Source organism: Lytechinus variegatus, chromosome 6, assembly GCF_018143015.1.
Source record: "Lytechinus variegatus isolate NC3 chromosome 6, Lvar_3.0, whole genome shotgun sequence".
In the NCBI taxonomy this organism is placed as follows: domain Eukaryota; kingdom Metazoa; phylum Echinodermata; class Echinoidea; order Temnopleuroida; family Toxopneustidae; genus Lytechinus; species Lytechinus variegatus.
In genome coordinates this window covers 12,397,570-12,416,391 of record NC_054745.1, presented here as the reverse complement: position 1 = coordinate 12,416,391, position 18,822 = coordinate 12,397,570, and the positions used below count along the sequence as shown (strand labels likewise).

General features: G+C 36.8%; 1 protein-coding gene and 1 long non-coding RNA gene across 2 annotated transcripts; one reads left to right on the top strand and one right to left on the bottom strand.

Moving 5' to 3' along the window:
- Positions 1-5,199: 5,199 nt before the first annotated feature.
- Positions 5,200-17,873, bottom strand: LOC121417017 (glycine N-methyltransferase-like). The gene is made up of 5 exons (XM_041610557.1): positions 17,074-17,873; positions 13,972-14,099; positions 11,767-12,017; positions 7,409-7,581; positions 5,200-5,933 (listed from the first exon to the last, which is right to left on the bottom strand). Exons 1-5 carry the CDS (start codon positions 17,232-17,234, stop codon positions 5,771-5,773), a joined length of 876 nt encoding a protein of 291 aa, XP_041466491.1. The 5' UTR covers positions 17,235-17,873; the 3' UTR covers positions 5,200-5,770.
- LOC121417018 lies at positions 9,269-10,470 on the top strand. The gene is made up of 2 exons (XR_005970295.1): positions 9,269-9,745; positions 10,323-10,470. It is a non-coding gene; the product is annotated as an uncharacterized LOC121417018 (long non-coding RNA).
- Positions 17,874-18,822: the final 949 nt, after the last annotated feature.

The following is an 18,822-nucleotide window of genomic DNA, read 5'->3' as shown; positions in this document are numbered from 1 at the left end:
TAGACATAGGTGATGTAAGACCTATCAAACAGAATCCTTATAGGCTCAATCCAAGCAAGTTGGAAATGGTGAATAAGGAAATACAGTTTATGTTAGATAATGACATAATCGAACCGAGTCAGAGTAGTTGGAGTTCCCCCATTGTAATGGTTCCAAAGCCAGACGGCTCTCAGAGATTTTGCATTGATTACCGAAAGGTAAATGCAGTAACTAAGACTGACTCGTATCCAATTCCTAGGTTAGAAGATTGTATTGATAGGGTTGGAAATTCTGCCTATATCACAAAGATAGACTTGCTTAAAGGATATTGGCAAGTGCCACTGACTGACCGAGCCAAAGAGATATCAGCCTTTGTTACACCTGAAGGCTTGTTTCAATGCAAAGTCATGCCTTTTGGAATGAAAAATGCACCAGCAACCTTCCAAAGGTTGACAAATCAAGTGATTGCCGGACTTGACAATTGTGTCGTATACATAGACGACATCCTAGTATACAGTGATACTTGGAATGATCATCTGAATCATTTGCGAGCACTGTTTGACAGGCTGGACAAAGCCAATCTAGTAGTGAATCTGATGAAGAGTGAATTTGCCAAGGCAAAGGTCACATATCTTGGTCATGTGGTTGGTCAAGGGCAAGTGCTACCAAGAGAAGCCAAGATACAAGCTATCTTAGACTTCCCAATTCCCACAACTAAGAAAGAATTGCTCAGATTCGTAGGTATGAGTGGCTTCTACAGGAAATTTGTTCCAAATTTCAGTACAGTGGTTAGTCCTCTGACAAACCTGCTGAAGGCAAAAGTGAAGTATGTTTGGTCTGACGAATGTCAAAGATCATTTGAGAAATTAAAGGCCATTTTGGTGAATGAGCCTGTTTTGGCAGCTCCAAACTTCACAAAGCCATTCAAAGTAGCTATTGATGCATGTGATGTTGGAGTAGGAGCAGTATTGCTCCAAGAAGATGAAGAAGGCATCGAAAAACCAGTGTGCTACTTCTCTAAGAAACTCAATCGGTTTCAAAAGAAATACTCAACTATTGAAAAAGAGGCCCTGAGTCTCGTACTAGCCCTTCAGCAGTTTGAGGTGTATCTAACCAATGGAGAGATTACAGTCTATACAGATCACAATCCTCTTGTGTTTTTGGAGAAATTTAAAACAAAGAATCAAAGACTGTATAGATGGAGCCTAATGCTCCAACCATTCCCTTTGAAAATTGTACACATAAAGGGAAAGAATAATGTAATTGCTGATGCTCTATCAAGAGTATAAAAAGTGAAATTATTCATGATTTTGACCAAGTGTGTCATTTGAAGAAAACATCTTTGATGTTCATTTATTTTAACATGTTCGTTAAGTACTATATCTTTGTACACGATAACTGTAAATGATTTATCAAGATGACTTTGAGCAGTTAAAAGAAAAAAAAAACGTAATCATAAAGAAACCTTTACTACGGTAAAGCTTTCTTTTCCCCGGTGGGGGAGGTGTTATATATAAGAATAATTGTAGAAGAATTGTGAAAGCAGTTACATTAATCTATTAGTTATTTCCTCTTTAAGAATAGCCTAGAATGATCAAGTACATTCCACAGCATGTTTGTAAAGAACTTTCCAGAATGTCTTTTTATTATGCAGGCCTTGCCTATTTAAAGGCCAAGGAGTTTTATTGTTGAATAGGGAAAAGCCAAACAATAGAATTGTATTGGTAGTGGAAATGAATAGGCTTAGGTATTTTGTTTACACTGTTGATTTCAATGAGGTCATTCAAGAGTGTTCTGGATTTTGACTGCTCCTGAAAGGAGAAAGTTCTTTTGGAAGACAATTCTAGAAGCTTGTAGATTAGTCGAAATTTGAGAATGATCTAGAACACTTGTAATTAGTATAAAAGCTGCAGATTTTTCAAGATGATCATCACATCATATTAGATCACACCATCACATCATATGAGAGCAGGAGATCACATCACATCATATGAGATCACTTCACCAGATCAGATCAGAGCAGTTTATGCATCAATGAACTGTTTGCAGTTATTTTGAGAAATTATCAGTTCTCATCGAGATCATCAACATCATCAACCTGTTCAATGAACACGCTTCAACCCATGGATTGCTGAAATTGACTGTTAATCATCATCAACATCGTCTTCACGGACATTTCAACTCGTTGCAGTGACTCTTATTATTCATCGGACTTCAACCTCAGTTTCATCATCGCCATCATTGTGAATTTTCGCCAGTCAACTGGGATTTTTATCATTTGGATTATTACTTGGATATAGCATCATCACTTCGGGATTTTACATCGGACACTTCAAGAGATTTATGTAAGATCATTATTTGTTTTATTTATGTATAATTATTTCCTGTAATAAAAAAAAGAGGAAATTAAACACAAAGAAGAAATTAAACACTTGTTATTTGTTGCAGTATCGTAACACAAGAACTTACCCCAGTCGCACTTAATGCGATGATTTTGCATCCACACATTTCTTATGCATCCATCATGTAAAAGACTATGACAAGAATGAGAATCCATACCTGGACGGACAATGTTGTTCTTATTTCTTTATTATATTAAAAGATGTGTGTGTAAAAAAAACACTATTTCACACCCTTTTTACATTTTTGGCTGAAATTTGTATTTTTCCCTCTAAAAGTATTTTTGGGTTTCAAAGTTGAAAACAATGTGGTGGGGCTAAGGGTTAGGCAATGGGTCATCGATACTTGACGCCACCACAATGTCTGATGCATCCATTTTTGGCCTGGGGCTGGTGGCTCAACTTGCCCCTATGCTCAACTTACCCCGCCTTCCCCTAATGTTCTGAATCTTCGTATGGACACTTATGTTCAAAGCTCTGATTATGCTATCACCCTTTATATAACAATATCAAAATCTAGCCGGGATGACGTCATAGCAATGGTACGATTAGCTGCGATCCGACACCTTTTTGGTCCTTACTCCAAATTAAAGGCTTGCAATCATCGGGGGGAGGGGGGGGGCTTCTTAAGTTTAGCTACCAGTCAATTTGACTATTAGCGCCATCATAAATATAAATAAATACTTAGAAATATACATGTATATACAAATAGTGGTTTCTTTCAATTTCTTTTGTCATTTTGATTCTTTTCTCGATTCCCCTCTTTGAATTCAGGTACTTGTATTTAAGTCGAGTAGGTGCATCTCAAAATTAAATCCAGGCTTTTAATAAAAAAATATATACTTAGATATAGGCTAGTAAACATAGTATAGGGGGAAATGACACAGAAAGAAATTAGAAGAAATCACAGCTCAAATCCAAAATTTATGTATTAGTGTACTTTCAGGTAATTGGAGACTCAAATAAAAAGTGATTTTTCATTCAAATTTTCAACAAAAAAAAGACAAAATGCAATTTGTTCCGAAATTGGATCTTGCTCTAGTCGTAAGGTGTGCGGTGGCCTTAAGTAATTGTTCGTAATATAAATCACAACTTGATAACATAATAAATTTCAAAATAATGATTTTATTTCTGATTTTGTACCATGACATTCCTCTTATGTAAAGTGAGTCTCTCATAGAGGTACGGGGAGCAGTAGCAAAAAAAAGAGCTTCAAGCTCGTAGGGGGGGGGGTGGCAAATAGGTATTCAAGCTCGTCAGGGAGGCAAACATGTTTTCAAGCTCGTCAGGGGGGCAGGGATACGTCCTTTGCATGGGTTGTACTCGTCAGGGGGGAAGACTGCCCCCTGCCCCCCCCCCCGTAGGTACGCTAGTGACGGGGAGGTACATAACCTCAATGTCTGAAATAAAAATAATGGTTAGAAAGTAATCTTGATAATATTTCAATAATAAAACTATAATCACAACTGGGGCTGATCATAACTCACAATGTGGGTTATCTGTATATTATTTTCAATTAAATTAGAAATATATATTTCGATCTGTTTTCGCCAATACTATTTACTCATTCATTTATATAACATTTATGACTTAAATTTTACATTTTTTCTTTTAATTTTTAAAATCGGAATAACAAAGTTATTGCATTTTGAAGATTTGCATTATACCTGTGAAACAGTTCTCGGTATGTCTTCATGAATATTCAACGAGCACCTTGATGATGTCATGTCCCCACTCCTTCTTTATGTATTTTATTATATGAAATAAGGCTTATGCATTTTTTTCTGCCAAGAACTTAACGAAATGGATTGAGAACTGATTTAGTGCATTAGATATCCATTGCTGCAGCTTATTTCACTATAGAAGAGAAAAATTATTCACTCATGTATGAAACAATATCATCAGCCCATAATGAATATTCATGATGACGTGTATATAACTATTTTCACAAAATATTGCTAAACTTTAAGAATTCAATAATTTCGTTATTTGTTGTCAGATTTTGATGAAAATGTTCAGCATTTCGCTTTGTGAATTGTACTCTATTAATTTAGATATATATAATTTTCATAAAATCTATTTGTCATAAAATACATCTATTATTACAGTATGTTTACAGACGAAGGTGTAATTCCCTAATGAAAAAAAAGCCTGTGGCGGGATAGGTCTAATGATACAATAAGGAAATTTTATTATATATATACCATAGATCTTCCTTACTTTATTGGGACGCATGACGTCACTAAATCCAAAAATAATGAGAGGTATATACTTAAAGGACAAATCCACCCGAACTTAAATTTGATTTGAATAAAAAAATAAAAATCCAACAAGCATAACACTGATAATGTCATACAAATCGGATGTAAAATAAGAAGTTATGACATTTTAATGTTTCATTTAATTTCACATAACAGTTATATGCACATCCTGGTCGGTATGCGAATGAGGAGACCGATGACGCCATCCACTCACTATTTCTTTTGTATTTTGTTATAAGATACTATTCTAATTTTCTCCTCATTTTCAAGTGAAACAATGATTAATTCCTCCCTGAACATGTGGAATTAGCATTGTTTAATAATATATGGTTCAGTTAAGTCGGTACCTATGGTCATATCTGCAAAAAGAAATATTGTATAATTCAAACAATAAAAAACAATAGCAATAATGAGTGATGGACATCATCGACATATTAATTTTGCATGTCACTGAGTTGTGCATATATATCACTGTTTTGTGAAAAATAAGCGAAACTTTAAAATGCCATAACTTTCTTATTTTACATCCAATCTTGATGAAGTTTTCAGTGTTATGCTAGTTTGATTTTTCTCTACTTATTCAAATCAACATTTTGCTGGGATGGACTTGATCTTTAAATAATTTTGAAAAACAATAACTTATATAGAGTAGCTAGGCCTGATCGCTCAAAAAGTTGGTCCGTGTTTTTTTTTCTACTATATCTCTCAAAGTTTGACAAACTAAATTCCAAAGGGATAATGAATGGCCCATGGGAAGCATGAGTGCTCGGGGGGGGGGGTGCATGTGTTGTTTACCATAAGGGAGAACCCCCTGGAAATATGGTAGGTATGATAAATGATAGAAATGTAAGTTGACTAGATGAGTTAATAAAAATGCATAAATAACTTGGTAAAAAAATATGTCAAACTTTTATTGTAATAATAATAAAAATAGCCGGATGATTTATATTGCCCTTTTGCCAAACAGATGCAAAGCGCAACTATGATGACCCCTTCCTTGGCTCGAGCGATGTACCATTCCATCAGCGGCGCTCAGTGCATTCTCAAGGACTCAATCTTACTGGGTACCCATGTACCTCAGAGTGAAGGACGAGTGAAGCACAGTTGGATCCATTTTCTTGTACGAATTGATCACTTCTTTTTTGTAATTACATGTTGGAAATATGCCGTGTCGGACATTGTGAAAGCTGACTTGAAATCACCGTAGAGGGCCCGCTCGCAATTCTCTCCAAATACTTCAGCAAGCAAGGTAGAGAGTTGCTGAGCACGAATTGCTTGTAGTGGCACAGAAACTCTAGATTAAAAAGGGGAAAGGGGAAGAAAGCAAAACCATGGATTGATTAATCTAGATACGAAATATTTATACAGAGTGATTTCATGACTGGGAGAACAAAAGTCTGACATTTTATCGCATTTTACGCCTCCACGCCCACGATGTTAGTTAATCATTCTCATCATTTTTGACAGCCTCTAATTTCCTCTGATTATAGGTAACGGAAAGAGTAAACTCGCAGTATGAGCAAACCACTGACCTTAAAAGCATTGACAATAAATATGCATTGTTCTAAATGTGTCCATTCTATCTTTGTAATTATTCAATTTGCCACTGTGACGACCAATATCCTTTTGATAGCTGAATATTTAAAAGCTCAATTAAAGAATTAAATGCCAGTTTTCACCTTATTCATTTTTTTTGGTGGGGGCAACATAAGAATATTCATATTAAAGACAAGATACAGATCGAATTATAGGTTTCAAATCCTATTATAAGGTTACCGCGCACCCTACGAGCCGATGTAGGAACAAATCGCATTTTGCTCTTTTAAAGAATATTTCAATGAAAAGTATCCTTTTGTTTGAGGTTCAAATTAACTGAACGAATACTAATATAACAAGTTTAGATGATTGCAAGCACATATTTTGGGGTGGTGGCCAAATTAGATTTACATCGTAGCTAATCGTATGACTGGTATGACACGACTAGATATTAAATTCGCTTTTATTCTAATAAGGATGGATAGCATAGTCCCAGATAAGACAGGTATTCGTACGATCCACATTTCAATATCAGCATCAAATTCTAGTGCGCTTTATTCCAAAATCGGGTCGCAGACCAATGGTGTGTATAGTGGTCTCAAGTTTACGGGCAGAACCTTTTTTTGCCCGGCGTTAATTTTTATTTGATTTATCGTTTTTTTTTCTGCATTCATAACATTCGTATACAATTCACTTTTCATTACGTAATAACCATAATATATCGCTAATTAATTGTGATATGAATCTTTTCATTTTCATTTCATTTATTTCATTTTCAACAAAATATAAATCAAATAAATACAATCATAACAAGTCAACATCATAAAAAATATATCAATGTCATAAAATCAACTTGAGAAAGACATGTTATAAAACAGTTATATATAAAATAATCTTTAAAAAATACGAAATAAAGAAGTCACTCTAAACAAATATGATCTACTACCAACAAAAAAGTTAACATTAAATTTTACAGTTTGCAGAGGGATTGTCAATGTAAGCAGATTGCTTGAAAAAAAATGACAACCCCGGAATTAAACTCATTAAATCAATATATACATTCATAAAGCAGAATGGAGATGCAATTTTGTTCATAATTTTATGATAATGAAGATGGAGATGGTATGAATGAGGATGATAATGGTCAAAACTGACGATATATAGCGAGGTCAACATAACATTTTTGCCACTAAGGGTAATTATAATTATTATAGAAGCAGCTATGTAACTTACTTTTCAATTTCTACCTCGTTGTTATTTCCTGGAGTTATATCGAGGTCATTTGTGATCTTGTCTCCGTCTTCATCAGTGTGACTATTAACACGCATATCGAATGTAAAATTGACCACGTCTGCTTGACCATGGGAGTGGACAATCGCTGAAGAAATTCTCTTAATGTTGTCTTCCTGCATAGCCGAGGTTTAAGCGCGAGAAAGTAAAATGATAATTCCAAATAAAAACAAAAAACGACATAAATTATGAAATACATACATTTTTTAACACAGAGTTTGAGAAATGATTATAAGACCTATTTCCCCTGAGCCACAAAACGGTATATTATGATCTAACAACCGATTTAATTTGGTTTCTTTCCACATGCCATTGACAAACGTACATACAAGTCAATCATTTTTAACAATGGACAAAAACAAGCAAAAGCATAACTGACATAAATTTCATATTGGATCATTGAAGAAGAAAAAAAATACAATCATTAACATAATAAATATGAAAAATGTTTAATATATTTAACTAATTAATTATACTTGAAAATTATATAATTTTTTCAATTTCTGATATATTGAATTAGATTGCATGAAATACAATTATTTTGCATACTTGGTGCAACTTAGCATAAATCGAGGGTGCAGAATATTTTGGTTCAAAACGTGATAAAGTCTTATCTTGGTGAACATCAGGGGCCGATTGCACGAAAGGGTCTTTCCAAGGACCGTCTTTCGTGTCGCCCATCTTTTATGATACGCTATAGGCGGGGTGTTTCTGAAATTTATGATAAAGAATAAGATTCGTTAGTTTGCTTTTAAATCAAATTTTATACAATTTCATGATATATCACATCATTTTATAAACAAATATTTTGTTGATTTTAACGGACGAATGAAATATGTTTGCAGATGATTTATTTAAAATGCGTTTCACATGGCGCATCATTAAAGATGGGCGACACGAAAGACGGTCCTTGCAAAGACCCTTTCGTGCAATCGGCCCCGGCACCCTATGTGGCGTTAGGCCCTCACAGTTTAATTTTGCAACACAGAGGTGCCAAAACGGGTGGATGAAATGGTTTCCTCGATATATCGAGGAATGATAATTCTGCCTGTTATACTCCCACCCCACCCAACTCTGCAGGCACAGACCTTGTGTTTTCGAATAGAACAGAGTCTGAGGTAATGAGACTATAGATTTTGTTCATGCGCCGTCGGCGCGTTTCCGTTTTACACCCTGGCGAAGGCATTTTCCGGAAAAGTAGCCAAAAATTAAGCGACTAGTGAAGAGTCTACGTTTGTTTACATTATCAGCTTGGCGCGCGATCCAAAGTCCGCACCGAAGTTATCCGCAGAACATTGCAAATGCAGCTGAGCTTATACTTTCCAGGTTCAATATGAATGTTTGCCTTGATCATTTGCCTAGCTTGCCGATTTGCTGATGTCTGTCTTTCTCTCTATCTGTCTATATATCTATCTATCTCTCAAATTCTATCTCTATCTATCTATCTATCTATCTATGTAACTGCAGTATCTATCTATCTAATAATCTTCTCTGTCTCTCTTATTCTTTATCTAACATCTATCTATTTCAAATTCTCTATCCTCTCTATCTATCCATCCATCTGTCTGTCTTTCTCTATTTCTCTCTCTCTACCTACCTATGTAACTACATTATCTATCTGTTAATTTGTCGCTCTTCTCTCTCATTCTTGATCTATCTGACATCCATCTATCTCTAAAAATTCTCCAGCTCTCTCTCTCTCTCTATCCATCTGTCTGTCTTTCTTCTATCTATCTATCTATGAAACTACAGTATCGGTTAATTCGTCTATCTTCTCTGTTTCTCTCATTCTTTATGTATTGTCACTGCAGCAGTGTGCAGTGAGTTCTATGCAATTTTAATGCTGTAAATATTTTTGATATATATGTTTAAATTCATATTCCACTAGATTTCTCATTTTGCACTCTAGCATTTTCTTAATCTCTTTCTACATGAAATCCCATAGGTTAGGTTATGTGCTAAAGTATAGGTACAGAAAGCTAATTCAATAGAGCAAACGTTACGTCCACCCTTTATTGTTATAATTTGTATAGGAATGGTCAAGTTCATTGTTTTGTTCTGTGTAGAGCGCTGGGTAGTACCAGCTTCCTTGTAACTTTTAATTAGACTGTCTAATAAGCAGTCTGGCTTGACCATAAGTTCAGAACCTTTAAATAGAGATGCAAAAAGCCAAGAAACTTCAGTTCATAGTAAAGACACAGAAGAGAGAACTCCAGTTAACGTCAAGATATTTCTCGTATTGATTGCAACCAAGTGTACTTGTCTTATAGCCTCCAATTGGTAAGATTGCTTATATGTTTTACTTTGATAGTTGTGACCAAGATATAAGAATATATAGATTTATATGATTATACCTTCAATATAGTTTCGTTCTTGAATCATAAACTTACTTGTGGTATATAGAATACTTATCTTTCTATGTTATGGTATATATTCGGATAGATTTGGATTTCATGATATTTACCTTTTAAGACCTCATTGGTGTAATACTTACTGATAGTTATGTGTGCCATGTTTATTCAGATATACAATTAGTAGAATGAGTTATTGAATATTTATGTTCCTTGTTAGTATAGTGGAGATATATGTTTCTTGGTAGTATAGATCTAGTGGATACATAATCATGTTCCTTGGTAGTATAGTGTACTTTGGTTTTATAGGAGTAACATCATATCCTAATACATGTGAAGTATTTCTGAGTTCTGGTAGTATAGTACAAGTATTTCCTCTATATTTCTAGTCATGGATTACGTATATAGTTCTCATAATAAGATTGTTTTACTAGTAGATTATAACCATTTGTGGGTTGTCTGAATATGTAAGTCAAAATGTATATTTGTATCTGTTTTGTTTTCAGTATTTTATCTCGGATTTTGGACCGTGGGATGACGGAATAAAGTTCCACATAAGCCACACTAAAGTCTGTGAATACATTTCTTTTGGAGTGAGAGTATTTGTTAGCCGAAACTCCGTCCGTTTATCGAGGATAAAGGGCGGCAGCCACATCTATCTAACATCTATTTATCTCTCAAATTCTCTATCTCTCTCTCTCCCTCCCTCTATCTATCCATCTGTCTGTCTTTTTCTCTATTTCTCTTTTTCCGTCCATAAATGTATAACATCTCTCAATTCTCTCCCCCATCCATCTATCTATTTTTGTAACTACAGTATCTATCTAACTGTTAATTTGTTGATAATCTTCCCTGTCTCATTCTTTATCTATTTAACATCTATCTATCTCTCAAATATCTCTCCCTATCTATCTATCCATCTGTCTGTCTTTCTATATTTCTCTCTATCTATATATCTATCTATGTATCTATCTATCTGTTAATTTGTCTATGCCTGTCTCTCTCATTCTTTATCTTTCTATCTATCTAACATCTATCTATCTGTCTCTCAAATTCTCTATCTCCATCTCTCCCTCTTTCTCTCTCTTTCTATCTATCTATCCACCTCTCTCTCTCTCTCTCTCTCTCTCTCTCTGTCTCTCTCTCTATTTCTATCTATCTATATATCTGTCTATCTTGTCTCTATCTATTTATCAGTCTTCTATATCTATCTTTCGGCAGGCTTCTAAGTGTATTAATCCATCAAACTTCAATTTGTCTTTCCATTAAAGTATCTGTTTATTTTGATTTTGTCTGTCATTCTATTCATTTTAATTTATTTTTAGAAAAAAACTATCATAAACAACGCAACTGCAAAAGTATGTTCGGATTTCACTCATGGAGATGTATATTGATTTCACTCCTGACTGCCACTCTCTCTGTACATGTGCCGAGGAACTCTGTGCTCTGATCAGTAACTGTGCAAATTGCATGCGGTGGTGGACTCGCCTGTGTCGCACGCTGCATGCAACCAGCGACGTGTGTAGACTCTTCACTAGTCGCTTTTTCGCTACCGAATTTCTGATACAGAGAGTTTGGAGTGTGCGTGTAGTCTCCAGTCTAAACTTGGTTTATAAGTCGTTAGTGTCAAATTTGAGTCTGAGTGTACTGGCAGGCCCATTGGCGGCGGAAGCCAAAAATCGGGGGGGGGGGGTCCACCTGAAATTTTTGGGAGGACACAGATAAAAAAATTTGACAAGCAAAAAAAAAAAAAAGGTTATCAATCTAATTTTTAGGGGAGGGACATCCAATTTTTTTTAACAAGCAAGCAAAAAACAGGTTACCAACAAAAAATTTAGGGGGGGGGCGCCCCACCTAAAATTCATCATGAGGGGTTCCCCCCCCCCGCTTCCGCCGCCTATGGGCAGACTACACCGCCCCTCTTGAGATAAAATGAGAGAAAAAGGATACCTTGAAGTAAACGTTCTTGTTGATAGGATCGCCGCGGTCCATGATGACGTCAATATTCCGATGGTCCAATAAGAGGACACCTCCCGGTTTGAGCATCGATTTGAAATTCTCAAGGCAGCGTCGGTAGAGACCGAAGTTTGGTGTCGGATCGGTAAGACATAGCAGCGAGTTTCCCATGCAGAGAACGGCATCGAATTCACCATAGTCACCAAGGTCCGCCCTCAACGTCAACCAATTGGCCTTCTCGATATCTGTCGAGCAATCAGAGTAAATTAAAATAATAACAATGTAACCGAAATAAGTAATATAATTTTTGTATTTACACAGGGCAACAATTTCGGGATTTTTTTCAACCAGCGGGCCCGATAGCATTACCCACGGGTGTCGATCCGTAACGTCATATATACTATTCAAGGGGGGGGGGAGTGAAACAATAGATCACCCCCCCTTGTAGATTCACAACACAAATCGACACCCATGCCATCACCCGCTCACCTTTGATACCTAGCATAATATAGGAGCGCCTTGAACACCTAACAAGGTGGACATGTGCGCAATAATTTAAAATAATTTAAAATACCCTATATTATTACATTATTATTAGTTTTAATCAATATATAGATTTGTTGATTCACAATTTGTCTCTTGAAAACAAAAAGTGTTATTAGCTTACGACACATGCAAACTTAGTTCTTTACATGTGGTTCTACACTGCAAAATCGCAGGTGCTAATTTAACACCAGCATGATATCTATATCAGAAAACACCGGAGAGGTGTTGAAACAGCACCGGTTTGGCGTTAGGCTAACACCTGACAGGCATTAAAGCAACACCAATTAGTGTTAAAACAATATCGGTTTGATTTTAAACTGGTGTTATTTCAACACTTTTATAATGATGTTTTCCGATATAGATACCTATCCGACTGGTGTTAAATAAACACCGACATTTTTGCAGTGTATCTAGGGTTTGATAACTTGATATCAAGAAACTGGATTAATGAAAGCGGTTTTCCATATAAGTCGGCATACTCTGGCTAAACTATTTGTCCTGGCTGTTCATAAGTTAAGACCAACTTTAAAAACGACTGGTGAACCTTTCTTACGCACTTAACCATCGCCGATGAACATACCCTTTATCACAAGAAAGTATCACCAGTCGTTCTTAAAGTCGTTCTTAACTTACGAAGAGCTTTATGAAAAACACATCGGGGCCCCTTCTCACAAAGAGTTGTGATTGACCGATCAACACTATGGCAATTCGTTGTTATCATTTTTAATCGATACACGAAATATGCACGATGTCCTGTGTAAACAATTAGAGGACACACTGAATTGTCAAGAAAAAAGTAGCGAGTATATACATGTATATCATACCAATTTTTTTATAAGATACATATCAGGCCTATTTTAGATCCTGCCGTCGTTGTATTTCCTTGATAATGATATTGACTTTATTTTAACTATTTCACACAATTATGAACATAATTCAAAGGGAGTTGAAATCAAACACAATTAAAATATGGTGAGATATAAGGGAATCAGCATAAAAAGCATTGCTTGTTAGGTCTGCAGGAGTCCCCCCGCAAAAAGTAAATAAATGAATAATAATAATTATTAAAAAAAAATAGAATAAATAAAGAAATAAATAAAATGAAAAAAAAAGAAGTCTTAATTGGTAGGAGAGGACGATAAAATGAAACCAATACATAAAGAAATGCCAATGTATTACAAGTGTAGATTGTATATATTAAAAAAAGAAGAAAAAAAAACGTGTTCGCCACTATATTTGCAACTATTACTCAGCCAGAGCGCATAAACAATATTTGTAACAAAAAAAAATTACGATCTATAACCTACACTGGAAGATTATAAGAATTAATCAACGTCAATTTTAATTTACGTTTGAAAATATTCAGTTGTTGTTGATCGGATCAATCGTAATTACCCTTTGTAATAAAGGGCTGAGCTGTGACAGCTTCTTTTGCTGGAACGTAGAATACAATATTACTTTTTGTACAAGTTTTTGCAAAAGTCTTTGCTGGAAAGTAAAATACAATATCCCATTTTGTAAAAGTCGTTGACTCGGGCGGGAACAAAACCCACGACCTCCTCCTTATGAGACGGATGCTCCAACTACTGATCCACCATGCCAAGGTGGCTCATTAAAATAATATATGAAATAAGAAAATAAAATTTAACTGACCCCAGGTACCATGTTGCTGTTGACTCTCATATGACTTCCTGGCATGCCTTGCCTGGCGTAGCATCGCATCTGCGCTGTCTGAGCTGACGACTTGGAAACCGTGCTTCAGAAGAAAAAGAGAATCCCCTCTATATATGACCGATGGGACAAAATAATGCAGAAAAAAACATTTATGGAAGACTTTGGGGAGTGTAGGCACACATCAAAAATTGTGGTGTTAACCGGTGTACATAGAGGACCACATCAGTTCTTTTACACCGGTGTTAAAATTGGTGGTGTTAGTTTTAAACCTATAGGCGTTATTACAACACCTTTGATTGTTACATTTACACTATTGGTGTTATGTTCAATCTCTATGGTGTAATTTTAACACCTCAGGATATGGTCCTCTATTAACACCAATTGGTATTGGTTTTAACACCGCAGTTTTTACAGTGCAACCGCTACCCATACGCTTTCTGGAACGTAGAGAATATATAAAATTGTCAAAAGACTTCCATGAAAAAGAAGTCTTTCAAAAATCGGTGACTCAAAACAGCAGACGACACATTTGCAATTATTTTTCGCAAGTTCCGGATCTTAGGATGATCTGCTGCCCCGGGACACCGATTTTCAAGAAAAAGGGTGGTTTTAGATTGGTCAATGGTCAGTCGCGGGGTCATTGTATTCAGGGTATGTTTTTTTCAACTGAGCTTTTATTAGACTAGCCAAACGTGCTTAGGGTATGTTTCCCCCAAGCTTTTCCCCGGGGTCATATTCTGGTGAGTCTTGTTTAGGGGGAAATAATTTGGTCACGCATGTGTACAGCAATACATTTGAATGCCCCCCGGGCTGATTTATGTTCATTCGCTGCAACTTATTTTGTTACAAGGGAGACATCATACAAGAGTCATCCATGAAAATATAAAATAATTATGATTTCATGCAAAAACATAGGAAAAAGAAGAGCGATATCATTTAAGAAATATTCAAAAACTTCATGACCTTATGAACGGCGTGAATAAAATCAATCAATCAATAACTTCGTTATTCGTTATCAGATTTTGATGAAATTGTTTGAGTTTTGCTTGGTGAATTTTATTCTTTTCATTTCGATACAAGTATGTTCAGCCAGGATCCCCTTTAAAGGCTCCGTATTTTGAAATGTGATTTGTTATTGATACTACGAGTAGTAATAATAATAATGCAACATTTACATAGCGCTAAATACAAATGTTTCTAAGCGCTGCTTACTATTATAAACCCGGCTTATAGTATGGCTACCCCAATTGGCGCTCGAGCATTCAAGGAATTCCTTCAGGGTACCCATTTACTTCACCCGGGTGGAGAGTGGCAAATGTAGATAAACGCCTTGTCAAATGACGCGAGGGCTGTGGTGGGATTTGAACCCCGGGCCTTGTGGTTCAATTCAGGAGACTTATCCTCTGAGCCACAACACCTCTAAATGTATAGGCCTATATACAGTTGGGGCCAAAAGTTTACATACACTTAGTAGACAAACAGTGATCCTCAAATTTTTACACTTTCACTCATTCCTGCCAACATATGATTTCATGGATGCAGAAAAGTGTGGTCTTTTCTAAATATATCTGGCATATACTTAAAATAAAAAACACTTGGAGACATATATATGGTTCATAATAGATATATTTCCAGTTTATCGGAGGGTCAAAAGTTTACATACATCAGCCCTAATACTTGGTAGCACTGCCTCCATTCGTCTTCACATCTCTCAGTAGACGTGGACAATTCGACACTAGCTTCTTGCAGACCTCCAATGAGATTTTTTACCACTCCTCTTGGCAGATGACATTGACTTGAGTCATATTCCTTGGTTTCCTTGACCGAACATGCTTTTTGAGTTCTGTCCATTGGTTCTCAATAAGGTTCAGGTCTGGACTCTGGTGTTTCGGGTCAATTGTCATGTTGGAACCCAATTTTGACTAAGATTGAGGTTCTGAGCGGACCTTTTCAGGTTTAGCTGAAGAATTTTCAGGTAGTCCTCTTTCTTCATGGTGCCATCAATCTTCAGGAGTGAGCCAGTACCACTTGCTGCAAAGCATCCCCACAACATGATGCTGCCACCGCCACTGCCCAGGTGTTCATTAGCATACTTCAGTCTGGCTTTACGGTGTTAGTCCTGGAGTTAAGGCTTCTTCCCCGCCCTGCAGCCTCTCAGTCCATGATCATGGAGGACTCGCTTTATGGTAGAGAGGAATACCTTGCTTCCTGAAGCCTCCAGATCCTGGCAAATCTCTTTTTTGTCATCCATGGGTTAAGCTGAACTGTACGGACAAGCCTGTGTACTGCTGTCTGGTTGACGGAGTTTTCGCTTTCTCCCTGATCTTGGTAGAGTCTGCACTGTGCCGATCGAGAGTGTTATGCTTGCGTATTATGGTTTGCACTGAAGCACAAGGCATGATTAGAGTCTTTATATATGACTCCTAAAGAGGAACCAGACTTGTGTAAATCAACAACACGTTTCCTACGGTCTTCGGTGTAATGCTTTGACTTCTCCATGGTGCTAATATTGCAGTGCTGATCAACATGGTATTGGTGGTAGCATTTATAGATACCAACACTGAATCACTGCAGGAACTTCGGGGCAACATTTTTTGCCATTAGTCTATTCAAAAGTCAAAAACCTATTCATCGGTCATATTCTAGCTTTGCTTGACAAAGATGGAATGTGAATCATGCTTCAAATGTCCAAGGAAGAGGTATGCATAATTCTGCAGTCATTATTCAATTGACATTATAGCATTATCACATTCCTCAAGTCATTAAAAGGAAACCAAGTCCACTTGAAAGCCATGGCACCTCTTTTTAAACGCATTTTATCACTTCAACAGTGAACTGTATGTAAACTTTTGACCCATTGATTATTCAGAAATATAGATATTATAAACCATGTTAAAAATATCTGAGCATTTTATATGAAATATACACCTTGGGCATAAAAGTATATGGATAATTCTTCTAATCTAATTAGCAATACAACTGGTTGAGGGACAAAAAATGATGAAAAAATGAGAAAAATATCTTTTTCACCAGGTGTATGTAAACTTCTGGCCCCAACTGTATATATAAAGTTTCACTCACCCTGTTCCACACGCTACGTCCAGCACCCGACTACAGTTACGAGAACGAAGATGATGAAGCAGCCATTGCTTGAATCCAATCGACCTCTCAGTCAACACTCCCAATCTCAGAACGACCTTCTCATCGTCACAAGAGTTGATAACTTTGATCGACTGAGACATGATCGATCAGTGTGATGGTGTATATCGTGACTTATTTTTAACCTGATTGCTAAGAAAGTATGAATACTCTCAAGCAGGCAACCGGAGGACTGACGGCTTAAGGTCCTTTCCGAGGGACCTGGAAATGAGGATTTAAATGCCTTACCATTAAAGGGCACTATCCTGTACCGACTGGGAATCGAACCCGGGTCACCGAATAATAAAACCCTCATAAACTGATATACCGACTGAGCTATCGCATCTCCTGAACTGCAATTACAAGGTCTGCTCGTTAGAAATCATGCCAGGTACAATATCTCAGTTCATCACTAGAAGGCATTATTTTGTATTAAGAGGCCCGAGTCGAAGTCACAAGATATTTGTGATGATAACAGTAAACGTAATTCTACAGTCGTCCACGGGTCCCTGTTGAGACATAGGCATATGTTCAAATACTGAGGCTTAATTGGAATTCCGGACATCTATTCTTCAGCAAGTTGAATTCACATAACTTCCTTTCATGAATTGTCAGCAAAACATTCCACCGTTGGGCAATTAGGGAATGTTCTAAAGGATGAAAATAGGCATTATTTCGAAATTGGTTCTAGTGAATTGTTCAGACCGTCCCTTTAGTCCAACTACTGGTCAAGCCTCCAGAAAACACCCACATGTTCGTAAATGGTAGTTATTTATTCTGATTATGTAATCAATGTGTACTTGCTGACGAGGTAGCCAGACTGCACTGTCATGCATGTGAGAAAAGAGCCTTTATCGAACATGCAAGAATGCAAACAAAAGTCAAGTTTTATAGGCCAAGTATCACTTAAGGCCCTATCTCACCAACGGAGACGTCGCCGCGACAGTCTCCAACTTATCAGTCGCTGCAGTCGCGGAGACGTCTCGGAGACAAAAATGGCTTGCGCTCTCACCAAGGATCGTCTCGATGGAACGTTTGAAAGATCATACACCTGACTTGGAGCAGGAGGAGGGATATCAGCTCACGTTCAGTCACGTGGTTTCTGAAGTGGGTCAAACAGTGTGAAGAAGTGTCGCAGAGACGTCTCCGCAATGTATTATAATTTTTTTTGGTCTCCAGCAGGTCTTCGCGATGTCTCTGAGACGTCTCTGAGACATCGCGGCGACGTCTCAGCAGTCGCGGATATCATTAGTCTCCGAGACGTCGCAGCAACTGATGGAGACTTCTCGGAGACGTCGCGGAGACTAGAAACAGTCTCAAAAAATATTAAATATGTTTAATCTTCTTGCGACTCCTCAGAGACTGTAATTTTCATGAGACGTCTCAGAGATGTCGCGCAGACGTCTCTGCAACTAGCAAAATTTGTAGACGCGAACTAGTTTCAAGCCCAGTGAGATACCCCCTTTCGGTATCATGGCATTTGATCTGGCGACAATTACTCCTCTTAAAATTCCACACACTAATGGAATAACTAACTTCGAACCTACCCTTAAAGGTCAAGTCCACCTCAGAAAAATGTTGATTTGAATCAATAGAAAAAAATCAGACAAGCACAATGCTGAAAAAAAAATTGGATGTAAAATAAGAATGACGTTTCAAAGTTTCTCTTATTTTTAACAAAATAGTTATATG

Coding starts and splice junctions, on each gene's coding strand:
- LOC121417017 (XM_041610557.1), bottom strand. CDS start 17,234: ATGTCTCAGTCGATCAAAGTTATCAACTCTTGTGACGATGAGAAGGTC. Junction 12,018..13,971: donor ACAGCAACATGGTACCTGGG/GTCAGTTAAATT, acceptor ATTGCTCGACAG/ATATCGAGAAGGCCAATTGG. Junction 7,582..11,766: donor ACAAGAACGTTTACTTCAAG/GTATCCTTTTTC, acceptor TCGGCTATGCAG/GAAGACAACATTAAGAGAAT.